Source organism: Bos grunniens, chromosome 2, assembly GCF_055505025.1.
Source record: "Bos grunniens cultivar Pamir isolate PY7600 chromosome 2, Bosgru_T2T1.0, whole genome shotgun sequence".
In the NCBI taxonomy this organism is placed as follows: domain Eukaryota; kingdom Metazoa; phylum Chordata; class Mammalia; order Artiodactyla; family Bovidae; genus Bos; species Bos grunniens.
The window spans coordinates 3,635,454-3,662,768 of record NC_141166.1 but is presented as its reverse complement, the minus strand read 5'-3'; the positions used below and the strand labels follow the sequence as shown (position 1 = coordinate 3,662,768).

Sequence of the window (27,315 nt, the reverse complement as noted above, 5' to 3'; positions counted from 1 at the left end):
AAGACTACTGGGGCTTTTTGCTGAGTCATGCAGTAAGTGCATTTTTAACTTTATAAAAACTCACTTATCTGTTTAAAAGGCTAAACATGAAAAAGGTTAAAAGTTATATTTATCCTCACATTTACCATTTCCAGCACTCTTCTTTTTGTGCGTGTGTAAATCCAACTTTTCTTCTGTCTAAAGAATTTTTCCAAATATTTGCTATAGTGAGAGCTGGCTACTATGCATTCTCCCCAACTTTGTCTGAACAAAGTCTTTAGTTTGCTTTCATTTCTGAAAGGTGTTTTTGCTTGAGTTCTTTCAGGACTTTAATACAAATGCTGGCTGGAGCTTTTGGCAAGTCCCAACAAGAAAACCACAGAGCTGAGTTCTGGGCCCTGCAAGGTGGCAGGAAAAGTAATCAATATAGTTGAGTGTGCTAACACCAGGGACTTCCCAGGCGGCGCAAGTGGTAAGGAACCTGCCTGCCAGTGCAGGAGACAAACAGGGGTTTGATCCCCGGGTTGGAAAGATCCCCTTGGAAAGATCCCCTGGAGGAGGGCACGGCAACCCACTCCTTTATTCTTGCAGAGAATCCCATGGAGGGAGGGCTCCTCCCTCCATGGAATTCTCTGCAAGACTGGACTATGGGCTACAGTCCATAGGATCCCAAAGAGTCAGACGTGGATGAAGCAACTTAGCATGCACACATACTAGCATCAAAGAATAAAACCCTTATGATTATCTCAATAGATGCAGAAAAAGCATTTAACAAAGTTTAATACCCATTCATGAAGGAGAAAGAAAAAACCCTCAGCAAAATAAGAACAGGGAATTTCCTCAAAATGAAAAAGGGCGTATTCAGAAAACATATAGCTGACATTATAGTTAATAGTGGAACAACTCTCCCTCTAAGACTGGTAACCAGGCAGGGATGTCTGCTCTTGAGGCAGCAGGTAGATGGGTCCCACCAGGACAAACCGATTAGACAGTCATTCCCTGTGAACCGAAACTCCAGGATGAGGAGAGCAGGACAGTGAAGAGAAGTAGCCGGACCCTGCCCAGACCACATACTTCTCATTCTCGAAGTCAGGGGACCTTCCCAACCGCACATGCGCAGAAGGGCTCCTTGGAGGTCAAAGCGGAGTGATATCAAGGGATACGCCACCCGTAGGCCTTTGCGGTAGACTCCGTCTTGGCTAAGAGATGCGTGCGCCCACATGGAAGGATCCTGAGCGACACTAACTGGACTGTGAACCAGGCAAATCAAAAGGACTGGCCAAAGGAAGCCCGGAAGACAAGCCTGATAAAGTAATCCAAACCGCCACAGGGGGCCTCTCTCTCTGAGTCTGCCAGCCTATCTACCCACATGTACTGTACTCTTTTCCCACCTAAAAAATACCTTTCACTACTTTCCGTCTCTGTGGGAATCCTTTTCTGCAAAACTGAAGGGCCAGGGCCCTTGTCCGTGACCGCCGGTCTAGTGGTTAGGATCTGGTGCTCTCAGCGCCGCAGCCCGGCCTGAGTCTCTGACTGGGAACCCAAGCCCCGCTTCGAGCCATTGCAGGGCGAGGCTGCCAAGGTCACTCCCACCTCTCAGTCAGTACTGTGCTGGAGACGCTAGAGATGCCGATATATGCCAGTGTGCATGCGTTGCAACAGGCAACTTCTTACGTAACTACAAAGCCACGGTCACACTAAAAATAAACCAACAATTCTTTTGTGTCACTTAATACCACATCTGTATTCAAATATCCCTGATTGTTTTTAAAAACTTTCAGGTGGCTTCAGGACTTCCCTGCTGGTCCAGTGGTTAAGACTTTGTGTTTCCAGTGCAGGAGATCAAAAATTAAAAAAAAGAAGTTTCAGTTGGCTTCCATTAGGATAAGACATGGTTGACACATTACAGTTGGTTGTTATGTTTCAAAAGTCTGGTTTAAACTTCAGCAGTCTCACCGCTTTTCATGCATCTGTTTATGGAAGAGACCCACCACTTGGCCTATAGAACATCTCACACTCTTTTTGCATAGTCATAGTTTCATTTAACTTGTTCCTCATATTTTGCACCAAATGGAAGTGCTAATGACTCGCTTATATTCTAGTTCAACTTTTTTTTTCCCCTGTTAAGAATGCTTCATCAGTGGTCCTGTGGACTTCCTAATGCGTACCATCAAGGAGATACGAACAGCATGGGTGATCTGCTCCTAATGCTGCTGACAAGCAGTGGGCCGTGTGGTGCCAGCCTGCTCCCTCCACGTCGAGTTCCCGGTCGTTCATTTTAGGGTTCGTTGCAGGAAGGGCTACCCTGTCCAGGGTCCGAGAACGAGCTCTTGTCTAACACCCGGGAATGAACTGTCCGAGGAGATACACATGCCCTCAGAGCAAGGGGCTTTACTGGGAAGGGGCATCTGGGTGGAGAGCAGGTCAGGGAACCCAGGAGGACTGCTCTGCCACGTGACTTGCAGTCTCGGCCTTTACAGTAATGGGAAGAGTTTCTGGGTTGTCTCTGGTCAATCATTCTGACGCTGGGTACTTCCTGGTGGCACATGCATTGCTCAGCCAAGATGGATTCCAACAAGGAAGATTCTGGGAAGTTGGTAGGACATACAGATTGGCCTCTCCTCTCTCCTTTTGACCTTGCCCAGATTTTTCTGGCTGGTGGTAGCTTGTTAGTTCCTTGTTTCTTACCAGCACCTTCTGTCCTAAAATAACTCTTGCAAATGCTCACTATGGTGCCTGGTCCAATGGTGTGGTTTCAGTCGTATCTCCCCTAACAGTTTCATCTACTGATGATCTTTGCCTGAAATCAAGATAGAATTTTTAAGTCTCAGATTATGTTGCGTACATGCTAAAAACAGATCTTAGAAGTATAAGTTTAATATATATGACCTTCTGACGACAGTTGGCCCCTAAACAACATAGGTTTGAACTGGGCAGGTCCACGGATACACAGATATTTTATTCAGTAGTAAACACTTCAGTACTGCATAATCCAAGGTTTGCTGAACCCCAGGATGTGGAAGAGGGAACCACGGGTACTGAACAGCCTTACACGCAGAGGGCTGACTCTAAATGCAGATTTTCGACGGTGCAGGGGGTCAGCGCCCCTCACCTGGTTGTTCAAGGGTCAGTTGTACTTTGTTTTTTTTTCCTTGCTGTACCATGTGGTCTGCGGGGTCTTAGTTCCCTGACCAAGGATTGAACCCGGGCCCAGGGCAGTGAAAGCAGAGTCCTAACCACTGGACTGCCAAGGAATTCCCTCAACTGTAATTTTAAATGAGAAGTAAAGTACAGGTGTTCTTTTTATAATTCAACTTTTTAATTTTTGAGAAAGTTTTAGATTTATATGCAGTTGTAACAAATAATACAGAAATGCCTTGTACTTTTTCCCAGTTCCCCCAACATCTTGTAAAATTATACTACGCTGTCATAACCCAGATACTGGCATTGACACAGTCCGTACACGATCGTTGTTAACTGGAGTATCCTATAAATGTTGATTAGATCCTGCTTTTGGTGACTCCTTTGAGTTCTTCTATGTCCTTGCTGATTTTTCTGAGTAGCTATTCTACCAGTTGTTGGGAGAGGGGTGCTGAAGCCTCCGATTATAGAGGCGGATTTGTCTCTCTTCATTTTCAGGTCTATCGGTTTTTGCTTCGCATACTTTGGCAGCTGTTTGGTGTTTAAATATTTAGGACAGCTGTTCCTCAGTGTGTTGAGCCTTTTCCTCATTACATAGTATCCCTCTCTGTCTCTGATAGTTTTCTTTGTTCTGAAGTCTGCATTCTTAGACACTGCTATAGCCATGTTGATCAAGCCGTTGTTCTTGATCAATACTTTCACTGTATTTCTTTCTCCACCCTCTTACTTCCAGTTTGCCTGAGTCATTATATTGTAAGTGACTTTCTGTAGAAAATCTGTAGTAAGGTCATTAGGCAATTTATTTATGTATTTGGCTGCACCCGTCCTCACTGCGGCCTGTGAGACCCTGAGCTGAAGCACGTGCAGTTCCGGTTGTGGCATGCAGGGTCTGGTCCCTGACCAGTGATCGGACCCAGGCCCCTGCAGAGTTTTAGCCACTGGATCACCAGGGAAGTCCCAAGTTTTTGCTTCAACCATCAAGTGTAAGTCAGGACACTTTTAAGAGGAGGAAAACCTGTCGTATTTATCCACGTTTCGCTTACCATGTCTTCAACCATCAAGTGTAAGTCAGGACACTTTTAAGAGGAGGAAAACCTGTCGTATTTATCCACGTTTCGCTTACCATGTCTTCAACCATCAAGTGTAAGTCAGGACACTTTTAAGAGGAGGAAAACCTGTCGTATTTATCCACGTTTCGCTTACCATGTCTTCAACCATCAAGTGTAAGTCAGGACACTTTTAAGAGGAGGAAAACCTGTCGTATTTATCCACGTTTCGCTTACCACGTCTTCAACCATCAAGTGTAAGTCAGGACACTTTTAAGAGGAGGAAAACCTGTCGTATTTATCCACGTTTCGCTTACCACGTCTTCAACCATCAAGTGTAAGTCAGGACACTTTTAAGAGGAGGAAAACCTGTCGTATTTATCCACGTTTCGCTTACCACGTCTTCAACCATCAAGTGTAAGTCAGGACACTTTTAAGAGGAGGAAAACCTGTCGTATTTATCCACGTTTCGCTTACCATGTCTTCAACCATCAAGTGTAAGTCAGGACACTTTTAAGAGGAGGAAAACCTGTCGTATTTATCCACGTTTCGCTTACCATGTCTTCAACCATCAAGTGTAACTCAGGACACTTTTAAGAGAAGGAAAACCTATCGTATTTATCCACGTTTCGCTTACCATGTCTTCAACCATCAAGTGTAAGTCAGGACACTTTTAAGAGGAGGAAAACCTGTCGTATTTATCCATGATTCGCTTACCATGTTTTTTCTTCCTTCGTGATGTTCCAGGATCCCTTCTTTCATCATTTTCTGTTTGTGTAGAGAATTTCCTTTACCAATTCACTAAGGATTGACCTGCCAGCAACAAAGTCATAATTTTTCTTTATCTGAGAATGTTTTGATTCCCCCTTCATTCCAGAAGGATATAGTGCTGGGTATAAGATTCTAGGTTGATGATTCTTTTCTTTCAGCACTTGAAAAATTGTTGCACCACTTCCACCTTTTCTCAGTATTTGGTTTCATGGGCTGTGCTGAGGGGATCACACGTTTCATTCTATGGTGTTTGTGGCATGCAGTAAGCAGTTATTGTCCAAAACGTTTCTGTCTTCCCAGGATGCCCCTTTCCTAGCTTTTGGCTAGAAAAAGCAGGCTTTTGTTGGGGCTTTTTCTATCTGTGTCAATATTTCCAGGTTGTTGGCGTCTTCAGCTCTAAGTCTAGGATATAAGAGACAAAAAGAAAACTCAGGAAAATTATCTCGGTCATTCCTTGGGTTCTGAGGTCCCTAGCTAGTCTGACTTCTTCTTTCCACCTTTCAGAGTCTTCTTATATTTGTGTTACACATGGTGTCCAGGATTTTTATTTGTACTTAGTAGGAGAAATAAAAGGAAACATATGACTATTTTATCTTCCTGTAAGCAGAGGTCCTTTAGTTTTGCTAAAACTAAAGTTACAAATATAATTTTCGTATAATTTAGCAATCCCACTTCTATACATGTACCAAAGAGAAATGAAAACATATGTTCAGGCACTGCCCTGGTGGTCCAGCGGCCAGGACTCCAAGTTCCCGATGCAGGGGCCTGGGTTCAATCCCTGGTCAGGGAACTAGATCCCACACGCCACAACCAGGACCCAGCACAGCCAAATAAATAAATAAAAATAAATATTTTAAAAAACATATGTTCAAATTTATTGTTGTTTTGTTGCTCAGTTGTGTCCAACTCTTTTGCGACCCCATCATCTGTAGCTCACCAGGTTCCTCTGTCCATGGAATTACCCAGGCAAGAATACTGGAGTGGGTTGACATTTCCTTTTCTAGGAGATCTTCCCCACCCAGGGGTCAAACTTGTGTCTCCTGCGTTGGCAGGTGGATTCTTCACCACTGAGCCACCAGTGGGTGCTACGTCGCTTCAGTCGTGTCCGACTCTTTTGTGACCCCATGGACCGCAGCCCGCCAGACTCCTCTGTCCATGGGATTCTCCAGGCAAGAGTACCGGAGTGGGTTGCCGTTTCCTCCTCCAGGGGATCTTCCCCACCCAGGGATGGAAACTGCAGTATTAAGTCTCCTACGTTGGCGGGTGTGTTCTTTACCACTAGTGCCACCTGAGAAGAGAACCTCGGTATTCAAATACTTACACGCTAATGTTTATGTCAGTTCATTCACAAGAGCCCCAAATTGGAAACGACTAATCAACTTGTGGTACATTCATACAATGGAGTATGGTATCAGTTCAGTCAGTTCTGCAGACCCCACGGACTGCAGCATGCCAGGCCCTCCTGTCCATCACCAAAACCCAGACTTTACTTAAACTCATGTCCATCAAGTTGGTGACACCATCCAACCATCTCATCCTCTGTTGTCCCCTTCTCCTCCTGCCCTCAATCTTTCCCAGTGTCAGGGTCTTTTCAAATGAGTCAGTTCTTTGCATCAGGTGGCGAAAGTATTGGAGCTTCAGCTTCAACATCAGTCCTTCCAATGAACACCCAGGACTGATCTCCTTTAGGATGGACTGGCTGGATCTCCTTGCAGTCCAACAGACTCTCAAGAGCCTTCTCCAACATCACAGTTCAAAAGCATCAATTCTTTGGCACTCAGTTTTCCTTATAGTCCAACTATCACAGCCATACATGACTACTGGAAAAACCATAGCTTTGACTAGATGGACTTTTGTTGGCAAAGTAATGTCTCTGCTTTTTAATATGCTGTCTAGGTTGGTCATAACTTTCCTTCCAAGGAGTAAGCATCTTTTAATTTCATGGCTGCAGTCACCATCTGCAGTGATTTTAGAGCCCCCCAAAATAAAGTCTGTCACTGTTTCCACTGTTTCCCCATCTATTTGCCATGAAGTGATGGGACCGGATGCCATGATCTTAGTTTTCTGAATATTGTTTTAAGCCAACCTTTTCACTCTCCTCTTTCACTTTCATCAAGAGGCTCTTTGGCTCTTCTTCGATTTTTGCCATAAGGGTGGTGTCATCTGCATATCTGAGGTTATTGATATTTCTCCCGGCAATCTTGATTGCAGCTTGTGCTTCTTCCAGCCCAGCATTTCACATGATACACTTCACATATACGTTAAATAAGCAGAGTGACAATATACAGCCTTGACGTACTTTTTTTCCTACTTGGAACCAGTCTCTTGTTCCATGTTCAGTTCTAACTGTTGGTTCCTGACCTGCATACAGATTTTTCAAGAGGCAGATCAGGTGGTCTGATATTCCCATCTCTTATAGAATTTTCTACAGTTTATTGTGATCCACACAGTCAAAGGCTTTGGCATAGTCAATAAAGAATGAGAATAGGTAAAATTAAAATAACTTTCAAAATCAACTAGTTTACCATCATGGTTGATGGCTACACTACTCCACTGTGCTGAATGATGCTTTCTTATCAGGGGACAAATCTTGTAGGCAAGATACATAGAGCCACTCCTTTGGGTAAAGCAGAAGTTGAGATGTGCTCTTGTCTCTATAGGGTGAACAGCTACTTATTCATGAAAATAGCTGCTAGAGCCTTGGGGACCAGTCTGTCCTTGACTGAATCTTCTAATATATCACCATTCTTCTCTGGACACAACCCAACTTTGTTGCTGTTGTTCAGTAGCTAAGTTGTATCCAACTCTTTGTGATCTCATGGACTGCAGCACACCAGGCTTCCCTGGCATTTACCACCTCCTGGAGCTTGCTCAAACTCATGTCCATTGAGTTGGTGATGCCATCCAACCATCTCATCCTCTGTTGTCCCCTTCTCCTGCCTTCTATCTTTCCCAGCATCAGGGTCTTTTCCAGTGAGTTGGCTCTTCGCATCCTAAGTACTGGAGTTTCAGCTTCACCATCAGTCCTTCCAGTGAATATTCAGGACTGATTTCCTTTAAGATGGAGTGGTTGGATCTCCTTGCAGTCCAAGGGACTCTCAAGAGTCTTCTCTAGCACCACAGTTTGAAAGCATCAATTCTTTGGCACTCAGCCTTCTTTAGGATCCAATCCTCACAGTTATACATGACTACTGGAAAAACCATAGCTTTGAGTAGATGGACCATTGTTGGCAAAGTAATGTCTCTACTTTTTAATATGCTGTCTAGGTTGGTCATAGCTTTCCTTCCAAAGAGCAAGTGTCTTTTAATTTCAAGGCTATAATCACCATCCATAGTGATTTTGGAGATCAAGAAAATAAAATCTACCACTGTGACCCAACTTACATGGTTTTGATTCAGAAAGAAGTTATTAAGGATGAGAATGTTGAACTGGAGAATTAGAGCTTCCTTCTAAATCAGACAATTTCTTACTAGAGTCTAGTAATAGATTAGCTCAAAGGGTATGCGTGATTCAGCAGAAGGCTCAACTTCAAAGTTCAGGGAACAACAAACACCATCAGTATCTCAATGCCAAAGCCTCTAAGCAGTGATGAGATTATTATGCTGCTGCTGCTGCTAAGTCACTTCTGTCGTGTCCGACTCTGTGCGGCCCCATAGATGGCAGCCCACCAGGCTCCCCCGTTCCTGGGATTCTCCAGGCAAGAACACTGGAGTGGGTTGCCACTTCCTTCTTCAATGCGTGAAAGTGAAAAGTGAAAGTGAAGTCACTCAGTCATGTCTGACTCTTCGCGACCCCACGGACTGCAGCCCACCAGGCTCCCCCGTCCATGGGATTTTCCAGGCAAGGGTAACGGAGTGGGTTGCCATTGCCTTCTCCAGAGATTATTTTAGTCACCTATAATTCTTTGGGGTTTGAATGAGATAGAAAGTAGAGCTTGATTTACTGCCATCTAGAACGCTTTCATAAGGGATTTGATTTAGGTCATACCTGAATGGTCTAGTGGTTTTCCCTACTTTCTTCAATTTAAGTCTGAATTTGGCAATAAGGAGTTCATGATCTGAGCCACAGTCAGCTCCTGGTCTTATTTTTGTTGACTGTATAGAGCCTCTCCATCTTTGGCTGCAAAGAATATAATCAATCTGATTTCGGTGCTGACCATCTGGTGATGTCCATGTGGAGAGTCTTCTCTTGTGTTGTTGGAAAAGGGTGTTTGCTATGACCAGTGCATTTTCTTGGCAAAACTCTATTAGTCTTTGCCCTGCTTCATTCCGTATTCCAAGGCCAAATTTGCCTGTTACTCCAGGTGTTTCTTGACTTCCAACTTTTGCATTCCAGTCCCCTATAATGAAAAGGACATATTTTTTGGGTGTTAGTTCTAGAAGGTCTTATAGGTCTTCATAGAACTGTTCAATTTCAGCTTCTTCAGCATTACTGGTTGGGGCATAGGCTTGGATTACTGTGATATTGAATGGTTTGCCTTGGAAATGAACAGAGATCATTCTGTCGTTTTTGAGATTGCATCCAAGTACTGCATTTCAGACTCTTCTATTGACTATGATGGCTACTCCATTTCTTCTAAGGGATTCCTGCCCACAGTAGTAGATATAATGGTCATCTGAGTTAAATTTACCCATTCCAGTCCATTTCAGTTTGCTGATTCCTAGAATGTCAACATTCACTCTTGCCATCTCTTGTTTGACCACTTCCTATTTGCCTTGATTCATGGACCTGACATTCCAGGTTCCTATGCAATATTGCTCTTTACAGCATCGGACCTTGCTTCTATTACCAGTCCCATCCACAGCTGGGTATTCTTTTTGCTTTGGCTCCATCCCTTCATTCTTTCTGGAGTTATTTCTCCACTGATCTCCTGTAGCATGTTGGGCACCTACTGACCTGGGGAGTTCCTCTTTCAGTATCCTATCATTTTGCCTTTTCATACTGTTCATGGGGTTCTCAAGGCAAGAACAATGAAGTGGTTTGCCATTCCCTTCTCCAGTGGACCACATTCAGTCAGATCTCTCCACCATGAGCCGCCCATCTTGGGTTGCCCCACAGGGCATGGCTTAGTTTCATTGAGTTAGACAAGGCTGTGGTCCTAGTGTGATTAGATTGACTAGTTTTCTGTGAGTATGGTTTCAGTGTGTCTGCCCTCTGATGCCCTCTTGCAACACCTACCATCTTACTTGGGTTTCTCTTACCTTGGGCGTGGGGTATCTCTTCACAGCTGCTCCAGCAAAGCGCAGCCGCTGCTCCTTAACTTAGACGAGGGTTATCTCCTTACCGCCGCCCTTCCTGACCTTCAACGTGGGATAGCTCCTCTAGGCCCTCCTGCGCCCGCGCAGCCACCGCTCCTTGGATGTGGGGTTGGTCCTCCCGGCCGCTGCCCCTGGTCTCTGGCGTGGGGTTGCTCCTCCCGGCCGCCACCCCTGGCCTTGGGTGTGGGATAGCTCCTCTCAGCCGCCGCCCCTGACCTCGGATGCGGGGTAGCATAGAACCGTTCAAAACTTCAGCTTCTTCAGCATTACTGGTTGGGGCATAGGCTTGGATTACTGTGATATTGAATGGTTTGCCTTGGAAATGAACAGAGATCATTCTGTCTTTTTTGAGATTGCATCCAAGTACTGCATTTCAGACTCTTTTGTTGACCATGATGGCGACTCCATTTCTTATAAGGGATTCCTGCCCACAGTAGTAGATATAATGGTCATCTGAGTTAAATTCACCCATTCTAGTCCATCTTAGTTTGCTGATTCCTAGAATGTCAACGTACACTCTTGCCATTTCCTGTTTGACCAATTCCAATTTGCCTTGATTCATGGACCTAACATTCCAGGTTCCTATGCAATATTGCTTTTTACAGCATTGGACCTTGCTTCTGTCACCAGTCACATCCACATCTGGGTATTGTTTTTGCTTTGGCTCCATCCCTTCATTCTTTCTGGAGTTATTTCTCCACTGATCTCCAGTAACATATTGGGCACTTAACGGAAAGATGATGCTGTGAAAGTGCTGCACTCAATATGCCAGCAAATTTGGAAAACTCAGCAGTGGCCACAGGACTGGAAAAGGTCAGTTTTCATTCCAATTCCAAAGAAAGGCAATGCCAAAGAATGCTCAAACTACCGCACAATTGCACTCATCTCACATGTAGTAAGGTAATGCTCAAAATGCTCCAAGCCAGGCTTCAGCAGTACATGAACCGTGAACTTCCTGATGTTCAAGCTGGTTTTAGAAAAGGCAGAGGAAGCAGAGATAAAATTGCCAACATCTGCTGGATCATCGAAAAAGCAAAAGAGTTCCAGAAACACATCTATTTCTGCTTTATTGACTATGCCAAAGCCTTTGACTGTGTGGATCACAATAAACTGTGGAAAATTCTGAAAGAGATGGGAATACCAGACTACCTGACCTGCCTCTTGAGAAACCTATATGCAGGTCAGGAAGCAACAGTTAGAACTGGACATGGAACAACAAACTGGTTCCAAATAGGAAAAGGAGTATGTCAAGGCTGTATATTGTCACTCTGCTTATTTAACTTATATGCAGAGTACATCATGAGAAATGCTGGGCTGGAAGAAGAACAAGCTGGAATAAAGATTGCCCAGAGAAATATCAGTAACCTCAGAAATGCAGATGACACCACCCTTATGGCAGAAAGTGAAGAGGAACTCAAAAGCCTCTTGATGAAAGTGAAAGAGGACAGTGAAAAAGTTGGCTTAAAGCTCAACATTCAGAAAATGAAGATCATGGCATCCAGTCCCATCACTTCATGGGAAATAGATGGGGAAACAGTGCAAACAGTGTCAGACTTTATGTTTTTGGGCTCCAAAATCACTGCAGATGGTGATTGCAGCCATGAACTTAAAAGACGCTTGCTCCTTGGAAGGAAAGTTATGACCAACCTAGTTAGCATATTCAAAAGCAGAGCCATTACTTTGCCAACAAAGGTCTGTCTAGCCAAGGCTATGGTTTTTCCAGTGATCATGTATGGATGTGAGAGTTGGACTCTAAAGAAAGCTGAGCGCTGAAGAATTGATGCTTTTGAACTGTGGTGTTGGAGAAGACTCTTGAGAGTCCCTTGGACTGCAAGGAGATGCAACCAGTCCATTCTGAAGGAGATCAGCCCTGGGATTTCTTTGGAAGGAATGATGCTAAAGCTGAAACTCCAGTACTTTGGCCACCTCATGTGAAGAGTTGACTCATTGGAAAAGACTCTGATGCTGGGAGGGATTGGGGGCAGGAGGAGAAGGGGACGACAGAGGATGAGATGGCTGGATGGCATCACTGACTCGATGGACATGAGTTTGGGTGAACTCTGGAGATGGTGATGGACAGGGAGGCCTGGCGTGCTGCGATTCATGGGGTCGCAAAGTCGGACACGACTGAGCGACTGAACTGAACTGAGATCACTTTCACATCTTTTTTTTTTTTTCTTTCACTTTAGGAGCCTCTTTTCACATTTAGATGTTTATCTGATAACCTTATACAGAGATTTACCAGAATTTCCGGTTACACTGTGCTCTTCTCAGGCCATGACAGTGTGAGTGTTTATCCTTCATGTCTGGGGACCAGGAGCTAAGAATTTGTTTTATAGGAGTTGGGAAATGCTTTATTCAACTCTTACATCTGTTCTTTTTCAGATTCTTTTCTCTTATAGGTTATTACAAAATACAAAGTGCAGTTCCCTATATACTGTAGGTCCTTTCCGATGATCTGTTCCATACGTGGCAGCATGTATGTATTAATCCCAGACTCCTAGTTTATCCCCCCCCGCCTTTCCCCTTTGGTAACCATAAGTTACCAAAAGTACCGTAAGCGTACATTTTCTCCCCTGTAAGTGGTGCTACTACAATTCCTGGACTTCGAAGGCTTTGGAATATCAGCTGTCTCCCTTAATGCTTTCTGCTGAAGTTACGGAGGCAATCCCTAGGTATCATGAATGCTTCTAACCATCACATCACACAAACACATCACACACACACAGCTGCACCTCACACAAACAATTCTGTGGAGTCCTGCCCCAAGGCCACAGCTGTGAGGCCTTGTACCAAGGCCACAGATACGGAGGCCAGAACCAAGGTCACGTCTGAAGCTGACTGAGCCCCTTTGTAACTGTTGCCAAAAGCCCCGCTGATCATCAGCAGCAGGCCTCCTGACCCCATATGAGGCAGAAGTGCCCACCCCTACTCACCCTATAGCTCTCAGACTCCTAACCACTGGAACACAGGTTCAGTTCCTGGTCCAGAAAGAGTCCATATGCCGAGGAGCAGCCGAGCCCATGGGCGGCAACTAGGGAGCTCACTGCTGAAGCCTGTGTGGCCTAGAGCCGTACCCTGCATCGAGAGAAGTCACTGCAGGGAGAGGCCCAAGCGCCTCGGTGAAGAACAGCCCCCACCACCTGCAACCAGAGAAAACCCTGTGCAGCAACGAAGGCCAAGCACAGCCAAAAACAATTACAGTTCTTTAAAAAAGAACACGTCACAAAGCATAGTGCTTTTGTTTTGTTTTTGGTGTATTCAGCGTTGTACAACCATCACAATCAAATTTAAAGCATTTTCATCACCCCCAGAAGAAACATCACCTACTCAAGGCACATTAGTTTGAGTAAACTCCGGGAGATAGTGAAAGACAGGGAAGCCCGGCGTGCTGCAGTCCACGGGGTCGCAAAGAGTCAGACATGACTTAGCAACTGAACAGCAAAAGAAACCTGTACTCATTAACAGTTAATCTCCAGTTCCTCCATTTTCATCACCCCCAAAGGAAACCTGTATTCATTAGCAGCTCATCTCCAACCCATCTCTCAGCCCCAGGGAACCACAAGTCTAGTTTCTGTCTCTAGTAGATTTCCCCATTCTAGACATGCCACAAAAATCAGATCATATAATATGAGACCTTTTGGAACTGTCATCTTTCACTTCGGGTATCACCTTCAGGGTTCTGTTAGGGAAATTAAAAGGGAGGTAGTCTTGTTCAGGCTCCAGAAGCAGGAGACCAGGCCTCTGACTTGCTTCTGACCTGCATGGACACTGCAGGATTCTGTGCCCGCCTGCAAGCACAGCAAGTCAGGCAGCGCTTTAGGGAAGAAGGGGAGGAGGTCTTGGAATCTCTTAAGCCCCTGAAGGCCTGGCCACGCCCCCAGGTCTAAGAAGTCCCACGGCTCACAAAGGAGACAAACAGCGTTGTAAAAGGAAAACCGGAGCTGCGCTTTGCGTGTCGGTTTGCGCCCTGGAATTATAAGCGGGGCCCCGAAACCGCAATCTGAAGTCTCGCCTGTGGGATGTACTCGCTGCCTGGGACCCTGTCCCAGCTGAGACTCCATATTGCTGTTAACAGGGGACTTTGCAGCAGCGGTCAAGTCGGGATGTTGGTCAGCCCAATTTGGTGATATGCGTAGAGTTACTTTCTTTACTGTTTCTATTTCAGTAACTGTATATTGAAATTAAGACAAATAATTACAAAAAATCAAAATTGCTTATGTGCAACAACTGATTTGCTGACAAAACTTTTGAACTTAAAATGTAAGTAAAGCTTACAGTGAAACAGGTTCACCCATATTACAGGCATTTCATCACTTCACTGGCTGAGTGACATTCCCTGGTACGGACGTGCCACTTTTAACTTATGCGTTCATCAGCTGTTGGACTGTTTGGACGATTTCTGCTTTCAAACTATTATGGATTTATTTCTGGACTCTCAAGTGTGTTCCATCAGTCTATATGTCTATCCTTAAGCCAGTCCCATGCTGTTTTTTTTATTTCTGTAGCTTTGTAGTAAGCTTTGATATCAGGAACTGGAGGACTTTGCTCTTGCTTGTTTTGGCAATTCTGTATCCCTTGAATTTCAAATGTGAATTTAAAAATAATTTTGTCAGTGTCTGTAAGAAAAAATCTAGCAGGGTTTTGATAGAAATTGAATTGAATCTTCTTAGGTCAATTTCAGATTTTGTTATCTTAAGTAACTCAGTTTTGGGGTGGCTTGCTGGGCAACAGTGGCTGATCACACAAGCAGGGTAACTACCCCATTTGGGGAAGCATTCATTTTATTACAAAGGAAAGTTCCAAATAATCAAACTGTATCTGCAGTGTCTCCTTCTAGATGGCAAGCAGGGCCTTTCTTTGGACTAAGGAGCCTCTGATTGGTGACTTTGGCTGCATTTCCAAGTTGAGCCCCTGTCCTCACTTGAGCGATGGGTTCCGGTGCTGCCTGCTCCTGCTGCTTGGCTCACATCCCTCGCCCAGGGCGTGATGTTCTAACAGAAACAACCAGACCTTGGATTTCATTTCTTCTCCAGCCCTGGATGCCTCCTGCTTGGAGCAGGGATTTGCTGAGGGAAACTGGGGTCCTGGCTGCCCAGGCCCGTGCTAACAGAGGGAGGTGCAGCAGCAGAGCTGAGAATCTGTGGATGAGCAGACGACAGGAGGCTTCAGCTAATAGTAAAGGCACTGCTTCTGTTTTTAGAGGGGTGGGCCCCGCAGTATGTGGGGTCTTCACTTCCCAAGCAGGAATCGAACCTGCACCCCCTGTGCAGAGTCTCAACCACTGGACCTCCAGAAAGTCCCACTTTTCTCCCTTTTTTTAAAGCCACCGATGAAACGACTGCATTAAAATGTCCCACAGCATCTTGGGGGTTTTTATCCTTTTTGGAAGGTTTTTGTCCAAATTATTCCCTTTCTGAGTATTCAGTGAGATAATTCAGAGAGAAAATCCATGTCAGGGTGGACAGCCCTCTTTCCCTCTGACACGTGGGCACGTGAGGGCCGCCTGCAGCCACCCCCGCACCCCGCCGCCTCTGCCCCGAGGTGGCTCCAGCTCGCGGGTCCACCCCTCAGGCAGGAAGGCCCAGGCAGGGAGGGGACAAGTCCCAGCAGCTGAGGAGAGAAGCCTGCGGGGTCCGCTCATGACTGGGCTACAGGCAGGTCTAGTGTTGGCTTTATTCAGACGGGAAATGCCCAAGGGCCTCAGCCCAAGGCGTTATGCATCGTGAAGGCAACTGGGAGTGAGGCAGGGGTCTAGAAAAATAACCGTGGATCCAGACGATGGAGAAAGACCACGCAAAGTCAGCTTAAGGCAGAGACCGGCCAGGGAGAGAGCAGAAGAGGCGACAGAAAAGGAACCTTCGGCGCCTGATCCGGGTAGGAGCCTAGCGGAAGTAGTTGGGACAATCGTGGGCGACCAGGCGCCAGGCCTGGTCAAAGGCCTGCACGACGGCCGGCTCCAGGGCCCCTTCCTCAGTGGCCGCCAAGTTCTCTTCCAGCTGCTCCAGGCTGGACATGCCCAGGATGACCGCGTCCCCGTGGGCGCCCTGCAAGGGGAGACGGCCAGACGTCACACACTGATGCCCCGCAGAGACCCCGTCACACACCCCCGCCCAGCCCCTGCCAAGGCCTGGGCTTGGGCATACTCTTTACACCTACACAGTGAGAAGGTTCATTCTCAGGTAGAGTGATAAGAAGTCCAGGGTCCCCAGCGAGGAGAAAGGGGTCTGGGGCTCTCAACAGGAGAAAAGAACAAACTTTTTTTCACATTCCTTAGTCTTAGTCACATTAGACCTTGGTTTCTTTAAGCCCAGAGCTAGTGATTACACAACAGAACAACTCATCGGAAGCTCTGTACTAAGGCAAAGAACGCTCAGACTCCCGCACAACTGCACTCGTCTCACACGCTAGTGAAGTAATGCTCAAAATTCTCCAAGCCAGGCTTCAGCAATACGTGAACCATGAAATTCCGGATGTGCAAGCTGGTTTTAGAAAAGGCAGAGGAACCAGAGATCAAACTGCCAACATCTGCTGGGTCATCGAAAAGCAAGAGAGTTCCAAAAAACATCTATTTCTGCTTTATTGACTATGCCAAAGCCTTTGACTGTGTGGATCACAATCAACTGTGGAAAATTCTGAAAGAGATGGGAATACCAGACCACCTGACCTGCCTCTTGAGAAACCTATATGCAGGTCAGGAAGCAACAGTTAGAACTGGACATGGAACAACAGACTGGTTCCAAATAGGAAAAGGAGTACGTCAAGGCTGTATATGGTCACCCTGCTTATTTAACTTATATGCAGAGTACATCATGAGAAACGCTGGACTGGAAGAAACACAAGCTGGAATCAAGATTGCCGGGAGAAATATCAATAACCTCAGATACGCAGATGACACCACCCTTATGGCAGAAAGTGAAGAGGAACTAAAGAGCCTCTTGATGAAAGTGAAAGAGGACAGTGAAAAAGTTGGCTTAAAGCTCAACATTCAGAAAACGAAGATCATGGCATCTGGTCCCATCACTTCATGGGAAATAGATGGGGAAACAGTGTCAGACTTTATTCTTTTGGGCTCCAAAATCACTGCAGATGGTGACTGTAGCTATGAAATTAAATGATGCTTGCTCCTTGGAAGGAAAGTTATGACCAACCTAGATAGCATATTAAAAAGCAGAGACATTACTTTGCCAACAAAGGTCCGTCTAGTCAAGGCTATGGTTTTTCCAGTAGTCATGTGTGGATGTGAGAGCTGGACTATAAAGAAAGCTGAGCGCTGAAGAATTGATGCTTTTGAACTGTGGTGTTAGAGAAGACTCTTGAGAGTCCCTTGGACTGCAAGGAGATCCAATCAGTCCATCCTAAAGGAGATCAGTCCTGAGTGTTCGTTGGAAGGAGTGCTGCTGAAGCTGAAGCTCCAATAATTGGCTACCTGATGCGAAGAAGTGACTCATTTGAAAAGACCCTGATGCTGGGAAAGATTGAAGGCAGAAGGAGAAGGGGACGACAGAGGATGAGATGGTTGGATGGCATCACCGACTCAATGGACATGAGTTTGGGTAAAGTCCGGGAGCTGGCGATGGACAGGGAGGCCTGGCGTGCTGCAGTCCGTGAGGTCGCAAAGAGTCGGACACGACTGAGCGACTGAACTGAAGTGAAGTGAAGTGAAATCGCTCAGTCGTGTCTGACTCTTTGCCACCCCATGGACTGTAACCTACCACCCTCCTCCATCCATGGGATTTTCCAGCCAAGACTACTGGAGTGGGTTGCCATATCCTTCTCCAGAGGATCCTCCCGACCCAGGGATCGAACCCCAGTCTTCCGCATTGTAGGCAGATGCTTTACCGTCTGAGCCACCAGGGAAGGATTGTATAACAACAAGGTATCTTGCTGGAGGACATGTTTCTCCTTTTGAGAAGAACCTTCTGACTAATCCTGTTTATGTGAAGTGGGAGTGGGTCTGCTAAGACCTTTCTGTTGTTAATGTATGTTGTGGGAGTGGGTCTGGTAAAAGTATATAAGGCCTCGATAAAACTAGCGAATGGGGCACTCTCTAACCCTTTCTGATGTCTGTGTCAGAAGCTTTCTTTGTCCTGTCTCACTGTAATAAACTTCTGCTACACAAAGGCTGTGAGTGATCAAGCCTGGTCCCTGGTCCCTAAGCTAAGTCTTCTTCTTCGGAGATCAGGAAGCCGACATCGTTCACCATAAGCGATCAATAGTTGTATAAAGCACTTTCGGTGCCTTCAACATTCGTAACTATGTGACCCGAATCCTCTCTTCTTTCCTCTGCTGCCACGATGTTCGTCCTCGTTCAGACCTCAGTTCAGAGCCCGGTTCTGCCACTCAGCAGCTGTGCGAACCTGGTTTAGCTTTGTAAGCCCAGAGTCTCAGATGTCAGTTTTCACCATGCTTATGGGAATGAGAGATTACACAAAGCTCCTAACTCCCATTTACTGAAAACCTGCTGTATACATGCCAGGGACTATGCAACTGTGTACAGCTGCAGCTGGAGAAAAGCGTTAGCCAGGAAGACAGGGGACACCAAAGAGAGGGAACCCCCACTACTCCAGAGGAACAGGACCAGCGGGATGTAGATCACGTCCGTGACTATAACTTTCTCTCCCGTTCACAGCTGTTTGCTCATTGGTAAAACTGGAATATCCCACTTCATCAGGTCTAAGCAATCGTTCAATCCATGCTTGTAAAGCCCTCACGACAGGGCCTGGTTCTTGGGCAGCTACCCAGAAGAACAGGAAGGCTGCCTGAGAACTGGACCAGAGAGAGATTTCAGAGGGAAAAACGACTTAGAAATCATGCTGGCTCCTCAAAGAGAGCAGGGGCAGGGCGTCCAGGGATGGTGGGGACGGGGAGGGGCGGGGACAGGTTACCTGGAGCTGGGAGTGGTGGTACATCCACCGGAGGGCGGCTGAGGTCATGCTGGGGGCGCTGGTGCCATAAGCAGCCTGAAGGGCCTTCTCCACCAGGGCGATGCCCTTGAAGTGGTGCTCCTTCCAGTAGCTGGACAGGAGGGGATGGTAGCACGGGGTCAGGACCACAGGGTCACACAGGGGGCCACTGCCTAAGAGTCCACCCAGGGAGCCCCTGTAGCACGGAGGGGCCAGGGTCCCCTCAAGCAGGGGGTCTCCTGCTTTTTTGGGCAACAGAACCACCCAGGACGCTGGCTCCCTCACCAGAGACTTCAAGGATGTCTCTACTCTTAAGAATTCAAACCTGCCCTTACTTTACCTGGAGTAACAGGAAGCCAGGACAGGGGCACAGCCCGGCCCCAGGCCTCCTGTTCCTCCACCCGGAGCCCTGTCTTTCCCCCTTGGCAGGTGATCAGCACTTCTTAGGCATGAGTTACGATTTGGAAGGTTGGCCATAAGGCCCAGGGGTCGGCATTCCTCACGGAGGTCCCAAGAAAACAAAACGAAGCCTTACAGAGGGTTTCCTAATTCCTCCAGGAATCAAGAGAGCTAGGTCCAGGCAGCAAGGGAAGGCCTTGAAAGGAAAGCAGCCCCGGGGACTCCCCATTTTCAGACTATGGGGACCCCTCCAACGCCGCCCGTCCCGACGCCCCCAGCTCACCGATTCCTGTAGACCTCTGCCCAGCTGTTCCCAAAGAAGCGGCCCAAGGGCTGTTTCCCGTCCTTGTCCTCATACTGGTACCTGCCGGTCAGCAGGCCTCCTGCGGGAAGGCTGCAGTCAGACCCCCAGGCACTGCCCCCAGAGCCCGCCTGGACCGGAAGTGGGGGTGATGGCGGGGGAACCAGGACGGGCGGAGGTCCTGGCAAAGCCCTCCCCTTCCCAGGTCTGGGGCCAGGCTTCTCCCGGGTCAGGAAGGGGCAGAAACGGGGTCAGGAAGGCCCTCCCGCCCAGGGGAGCCTGTGCCCGCACAGCCCATACCAGCCAGAGGGTTGTAGGCGTAGAACCGCAGTCCGAAGTGCCGGAGGCAGGGCAGGAGCTCCGTCTCCACCTGCCGGGTGGTGGCGTTGTACATGCCCTGCGGGCAGAAGGGCCAGCTGAGCGGGGCCCGGCCGGGGAGCCCCAGCCTGCTCTCAAAGTCTTCGGTCAAGACCCCCAGGACTCCACATGGTTTCCAAAGTCACTACTGGTGGACGGGGAGATGGTGCTGGGCCCCAGGAAGGGACGGCGGCCTGGCTCTGCCATCCCACACACATCTGCAGGCACCAACCGTGGGCTGGACCCTGAGCTCTCAAACACACGTGGATGCGGTGAGCTCTCTGCTTCAAGAGATGTCAGAGTCGAGTTAAAAACAAAGCGGAGTGGACTCTCCTGATGGTTCAGTGGTTAAGAATCCACCTTGCAATGCACGGGACCCGAGTCTGATCCCTGGTTGGGCAACTAAGCCTGAGAGCCGCAACTAGAGAGTCCGTGGGACACAATGCAAGATCCGTATGAGGCAGCTAAGATCCGAGGCAGCCAAACAAACAAACAAAAAAGACAGGACAGATGAGCACATAGAGGCGGCTTCTGTGATCACGGCGGATTCTCAGAAATGCTCGCTCAATGCATAAAGGTGGGGTCTGGAGACTGGAGGACCCACTGGGCTGTCGGGAAAGGCCTCCAGAGGAAGAGGTATCTAAGTGACGCCCGGGCACTCCTGCCAGGGGGGAGGGGGAGGCGAGTTCGGGCTGACCGCAGAGCCAGAAGCAGGAAGGAAGAGGGGCTAGGGCCTGAGGGCGGGCGCCCGTGGTCAGCCTGATGGCCCCCCGGGGGTTGTCTACAGGCTGGGAGCAGGGGAGTGGCTGCTCTGGAGAGGGCAGGGGGCGCAAGAGGACCTGGGGTCGCAGGTGCCCTGGAGACGGGCCTCTGCAGACCGGGCCTCACCTGGTACACGGTGGGCAGGATCCAGCCGTTGCTCCTGCACAGGGTACAGATCTCGGCCACCTCCCAGGCGGCATAGTTGGACAGGCCGAGCTCCACGAACTTGCCCTGCGGGGGAGAGGCCATGGTCAGACTCCCCCGCAGCCCAGAACGCCAGTCCTGGGGATTGGGACCCTGGGCGTGGGGTCCGTTCACTGCTCTGCTCTGGGGCAGCCCCGGAGCCTCTGCTCTCTGGGCACCGACAGGCCAGGGTGGGGAGTCGGGGCCGCCCTCACCTCCTGGTGCAGCTGGTGGCAGGCGCGCAGCGTCTCCTCCACAGGGGTGCCGTGGTCCGGCAGGTGCAGGTAAAACAGGTCCACGCAGGGGCACCGCAGCCGCTGGAGGGACGTCTCCAGCTGGGACCGGAGGCTGTCGGGCTTCAGGGAGTTTTCTTCCAATGGATTGGCCTTGGTAGCAATTTTTACTTTGGGATGAGAAAAATAGAAGTTCAGGTCAACTTACCAATCATTGGAGAGGATCTAGGGTTAATGGTTAAGAGGCAGGCCTGGGTTCATACCTCAGCTCTGCCAATACCAGCTCTATGACCTTGACCAAATTATTCAACCTCTCTGAGCCCCACGCCAGTATTCTTGCCCGGAAAATCTCAGGGACAGAGAAGCCTGGCAGGCTACAGTCCCTGGGATCACAAAGAGCTGGACATGACTGAGCACGCACATGCATGTGTGTGCACACACCACACAAACACACACAGAGTCTCAATTTTCTCAACTGTAAATTGAGAGTGTTAATGGTACTGTTTGGTTGGGAGGCCCTGAGGATTGATCACAACTTTGACACACTTGCTCATCATGAGTTGCTAACGTTATCACTACAGTGACTACTTACCAGACAGCTAGGTGTGCCATGCCTGGCACTTCGGGTTGGAAGATGAATGCCAACCCTGGATCCCTGCCCTCAAGGACCCACAGTCTAAGGGGGCACCACAGAGTAAGTGAGGTCAGGACACGCAGGGGCAGGGGAGAGGAGCCCTGAGAATTCAGGGAAGGCTTTCCAAGGCTTTGCATCTCCAAGAGGAGTCAAAGGCTACCCTGGGACAAGAACATGGCTTTGAGGAGTCATGCCTGCGATCCCACGGACCTAAAATACCAGGTCTGGGGGTACATGAGACAAGAGAAGGGGCCACAGACCAGAGACATGCAAAGCGCCCTGAGGGCACCCCTTAGGGGACCACAGGGCGACTCCGAACACTTCCAGCCAGCAAGCTAAGGGGTCAGCTTTGCAGTTTTGAACGATGACTCTGAATGAAACAGAAAGAGCCTCGGGCACAGGTCTGGAAACAGGGAAAATGGCAAGGAGACTGTGGCAGGAATTCAGGAAAGAGAAGCAAGAGGCCTCAACTGGGGGCCCAGGGAAGGATTATATTTCTGTTAGAGAAGCATCCAACTGAGAAAAGGCCAGTGTCGTGCTACCTGTGTGACTCAGGAAGGAGTTAAATACCTTTCTCCTCATCAGATGAGCAAGCTAATGGCTGAGAAGAAAGCCCTTTCTGCGCTGTTTACTCTTAGAAAGTCACCTCAGCAGGCCAGACCCCTTGAGATGGGAGAGATCAGGCTGGAGGGCTGAAGGCCTACTCATTTGGAATTTTCCATTCCACCACCTCCTCCTCTTTGGCCCACACCCCTTCTTGACATTAACTTCAAATCTGAGATTTAAGAACTCTAGCCCAGCTGGTTCCAGCCTAAAGGAGGGAAGAGGAGGTGCTGCAGAAGAAAAGTAATCAGAAATAAGACCAATGTAAATGCCTATGACAGATTAATGGATAAACAAATGTGGTATGTATATACAATGGGATATACCTCAGCCATCAGAAAAGAGTGAAATGATGCCGTTTACAATAACATGGAAGGACCTAGAAATTGTCATACTAAGTAAAGTAAGTTAGAGAAAGACAAATATGATACCGCTTACATGTGAAATCTAAAAAAAATTATATAAATGAACATATTTACAAAGCAGAAATAGACTCACGGACAGAAAACAAACTTATGGTTACCAAAGAGGGAAGGGGGTGATAAATTAGGAGTTTGGGATTAACATATACAATAATATATAGAAAATGGGGATTCCCAGGTGGCTTAGTGGTAAAGAATCCACCGGCCAATGTAGGGGACACAGGTTTGATCCCTGGATCAGGAAGATCCCCTGGAAAAGGAAATGGCAACCCACTCCAGTATTCTCGCCAGGAAGATCCCAGGGGTAGAGGAAGGAGCCTGGAGGCTATAGTCCATGGGGTTGCAAAGAGCTGGACACAATTTAGTGATGGAGCAAGCAATATTTATAAAAATAGATAGCCAACAAGGACCTACTGTAAAGCAAAGGAACTATACTCAATATCTTATAATAATCTATGATGGAAAAGAATCTGAAATATATATATATATATATAAAACTAAATCCCTTTGCTGTACACCTGAAGTTAACTCAACATTGTAAATCAGCTACACTTCAATTAAAATTAAAAAAAATAATAAGACCAGAATTGTCATGCGAGGCAGCCAAGTGACCTAGAAAGAGTGCGGCTCTGAGACCCATGCATGTTCTCGTCTTGTTCCAGATCTACCCTGCCGTGAATCATTTCTCCCTGAGATACCCCAGAGTGAAAGGCGGCACAGGCTGCTAACGGCATCTACTGTTACTACAACCACACGACCACCAACAGTATCAGCCAGTGCTGCTGAGCCCTCAGTATGTGCCTGCCTGGCACATAATAAGCACTTCAGATGGCATCAGACTGGTGGGGGACCTTCCCCTGGGCCCATACAATAACCTCCGCTTGGCTCCGCTGCCTGCTCCAGTACCCTCAGCACTGCCAAACCTCATTGCCTTTGCACATTCACTGCTCACACCCACTGCCAGGAAAGCCCTTTCTCCTCTTCTGGAAAAGTGTCAGTTCAAGGTCTGATGTTCCCTTTTCTGAGCATTCTTCTTTGGCCCTTTCTGGGAAGGGGTCCCTCTTCTGGGCTCCCCAGCTCTCTCTAGACTCTGAGCTCCCTGGATTGGGTGACTGTCGATTCCTCTTCTATGGCTTCAGACAGAGGCTGGCACAGATGTGGCAGTTAGACAGGGTTCCTCCCCCACACCCGTATCCCAGCTAATGCTGATAGCTCCTGTTGCTCCCAGGAGTGAAGTGGAAAAGTTAAAGTGTTAGGCACTCACTCCTGTCCCACTCTTTGCCACCCCATGAACTGTAGCCTGCCAGGCTTCTCTGTCCACAGGGACTCTCCAGGTAAGAACACTGGAGTGGGTTGCCATGCCCTTCTCCAGGGAATCTTCCCGACCCAGGGATAGAACCCAGGTCTCTGTATTGCGGGCAAATTCTTTACCATCTGGGGCACCAGCGAAGCCCTGGTGAAGTGGGAGACACTGCGGACAGAACCGCGCAGCCAGGGCTCCCGGGAGGAGGTAAGGGCTCAGAGCAATGAGGAAGCCGGTCCCCGCTGGTTCCAAAGACTGATCTGCAACGCTGCCAGGGAGTGCCAGGGCAATAAGGGCAGGACTCCTGCAGATCGCAGATCGGACCGTAAGGGGCACCTGCGGGGGAGGGGAAAGGGGGAAGGGGGGCTGCCAAGCGCCAGATTCCGTTTTCAGGGCCCCCTGAGAGGGGCTAGTCAAGTCATTCCAGGCTCTGCCACTGTCGGGACGTTACTGAGAGGGAGGGAAAATGAGAGGAAAAGTCAAGACCAAGTGTCTGGCTGTCCGGGCTGAAGTGCAAGGGCGCTGGGAAGCGGGGGTTTCACAGAGCTGCGGGGAGGCCAGGGGAGGTGGGCGTCCCAGCAAGGTGGACAAGGCGGTCGATCCCAGCCGCGGCCAGTGAATGGCTCGGGGGCGGTCACGGTGCTGAGGTCCGGGGGGCCAGGCGTTACCTTTGCAGCCGCTGCCGCCCAGCCCGAGCCCCAGGCCGCCCAGGATGCTCTCGGACTGGCCGTCGGCGTACACGAAGGCCGTGTCGATCTCGGTGTGGCCGCGCTCCAGGAAGGCGCGCACGGCCGCAGCGCTACTGGGCACGTCCATGCGGCGCCCCATTTCCATGGCGCCCAAGACAGTGGCAGGCCGGGTCGGGACACCCCGTGGGTACGACTGTGGCTGGGCCATGGCGAGGGGATGGGCAACGCAGCCGCCCCGAAGCCGAACGCACCTGAAAACAACGAGGTCAGGGCGGGCGCTTTAAGGAGAGGTGGGCCACGCCCACTCGACAGGGGGCGGAGCTAAATGACGCGTGTAGCCCCGACCCCTACAAAGTGCCCTACCGCGGGCAACGCGGTGAGGACGGGCACTTTAAGGAGGGGTGGGCGTGGGCCCCGCCCACCGGGCAGGGGGCGGAGCGCTCGGGGGCGGGGCGACGTGAGCGTGTTGGCCCCGCCCCACACACAAGCGCCCCCTACCCGGGATACCTAGGCAGGGGCGTTTCCTAAGGGTTGAAGATCCTAAATAATGTGACAGACTTTATTTTGGGGGGCTCCAAAATCACTGTAGATGGTGACTGCAGCCATGAAATTAAAAGAAGCTTGCTCCTTGGAAGAAAAGCTATGACCAACCTAGACAGCATATTAGAAAGCAGAGACATTACTTTGCCAACAAAGGTCAGTCTAGTCAAGGCTATGGTTTTCCCATGAGTCATGTATGGATGTGACAGTTGGACGATAAAAAAAAGCTGAGCACTGAAGAATTGATGCTTTTAACCTATGGTGTTGGAGAAGACTCTTGAGAGTCCCTTGTACTGCAAGGAGATAAAACCAGTCAATCCTAATGGAAATCAGTCCTGAATATTCATTGGAAGGACTGATGCTGAAGCTGAAACTCCAATTCTTTGGCCACCTGATTCGAAGAACTGACTCATTTGAAAAGACCCTGATGCTGGGAAAGATTGAAGACGGGAGGAGAAGGGGATGACAGAGGATGAGATGGTTGGATGGCATCACCGACTTAATGGACATGAGTTTGAGTAAACTCCGGGAGTTGGTGATGGACAAGGAGGCCTGGCATGCTGCAGTCCGTGAGGTTGCAAAGAGTCGGACACGACTGAGCAACTGAACTGAAGATCCTAAAATGTGGTCTTAGCCTAGGGGTGGTGCCTTGGGGCTGTCCCGCCATCTTGCAGGCCCCAGAGGCTGGCTCTGTGGTTTTCTTGTTGGGACTTGCTAAAGGCTCAAGCTGGTGTTCAAGTATTGCAAGAACTCAAACGAAAACACCTTTCAAAAATGAAAGCAAAGACTTTGTTCAGACAAAGGTTAGGGAGAATTTATAGTAGCCAGCTTTCACTCCGGGCTTCCCTGGTGGCAGCTCAGCTGGTAAAGAATTTGCCTGCAATGTGGGAGACCTGGGTTCGATCCTTGGGGTTGGGAAGATCCCCGGGAGAAGGGAACAGCTACCTACTCCAGTATTCTGACCTGGAGAATCCCATGGACTGTATAGTATATGGAGTGGCAAAGAGTCGGACACAACTGAGCGACTTTCACTTCACTTCTTCACTATAGCAAATATTGGGAGAAATACTTTAGACGGAAGAAAAGCTGGATTTACACACACACAAAATGGAGAGTGCTGGAAATGGTAAACACAAGGATAAATATAATCTTTAACCTTTTTTCATGTTTAACTTTTTTAACAGCTGAGTTTTTATAAAGTTAAAATACACTTACTGTATGACTCAGCAAAAACTGCTGCTGCTGCTGCTGCTAAGTCGCTCAGTCGTGTCCGACTCTTAGCGACCCCATGGACTGCAGCCCACCAGGCTCCTCCACCCATGGGATTTTCCAGGCAAGAGTACTGGAGTGGGGTGCCACTGCCTTCTCCGTCAGCAAAAACTACACCCTAGTAATCTTTGTGAACCTACCTTCAAAAACCTTTGACCAATTGAATGCAGTGATATATAACAAGAATAATACATCATGACACACTGAATTTCATCCAGGCATATAGTTGGCCTTAAACTGGCCAATCAGTCAATAGAGTTAATGTTAGTCAACTATATTGGTCAAAGGTTTTTGTAGGTAGGTTCATGAAGATTACTGGGGTATAGTTTTTGCTGAGTCATATAGTAAGTCTTGGCTTCCCTGGTGGCTCAGCGGTAAAGAACATGCCTGCCGATGTAGGAGATGTAAGAGATGTGGGTTCGATCCTCTGGAGGAGGGCATGGCAACCCACTTCAGCATTCTTGCTTGGAGAATCCCATGGACAGAGGAACCTGGTGGGTTACAGTACGTAGGGCCAC

At 48.4% G+C, this 27,315-nt stretch overlaps 1 protein-coding gene across 6 annotated transcripts; it reads right to left on the bottom strand.

Moving 5' to 3' along the window:
- Positions 1-727: 727 nt before the first annotated feature.
- On the bottom strand, positions 728-26,907 carry LOC147377273 (aldo-keto reductase family 7 member A3). Of its 6 annotated transcripts, none has more exons than XM_086325516.1 (7): positions 26,744-26,907; positions 21,320-21,507; positions 21,048-21,152; positions 20,103-20,199; positions 19,785-19,884; positions 19,085-19,214; positions 728-2,779 (listed from the first exon to the last, which is right to left on the bottom strand). In XM_086325516.1, exons 1-7 carry the CDS (start codon positions 26,847-26,849, stop codon positions 2,759-2,761), a joined length of 747 nt encoding a protein of 248 aa, XP_086181642.1. In that variant the 5' UTR covers positions 26,850-26,907; the 3' UTR covers positions 728-2,758. The 6 variants fall into 6 exon arrangements, with proteins under 6 accessions (XP_086181642.1, XP_086181622.1, XP_086181634.1 ...); XM_086325496.1 differs by lacking the exon at positions 26,744-26,907 and adding an exon at positions 24,968-25,241; XM_086325508.1 differs by lacking the exons at positions 728-2,779; positions 26,744-26,907 and adding exons at positions 3,277-5,339; positions 24,968-25,241.
- Positions 26,908-27,315: the final 408 nt, after the last annotated feature.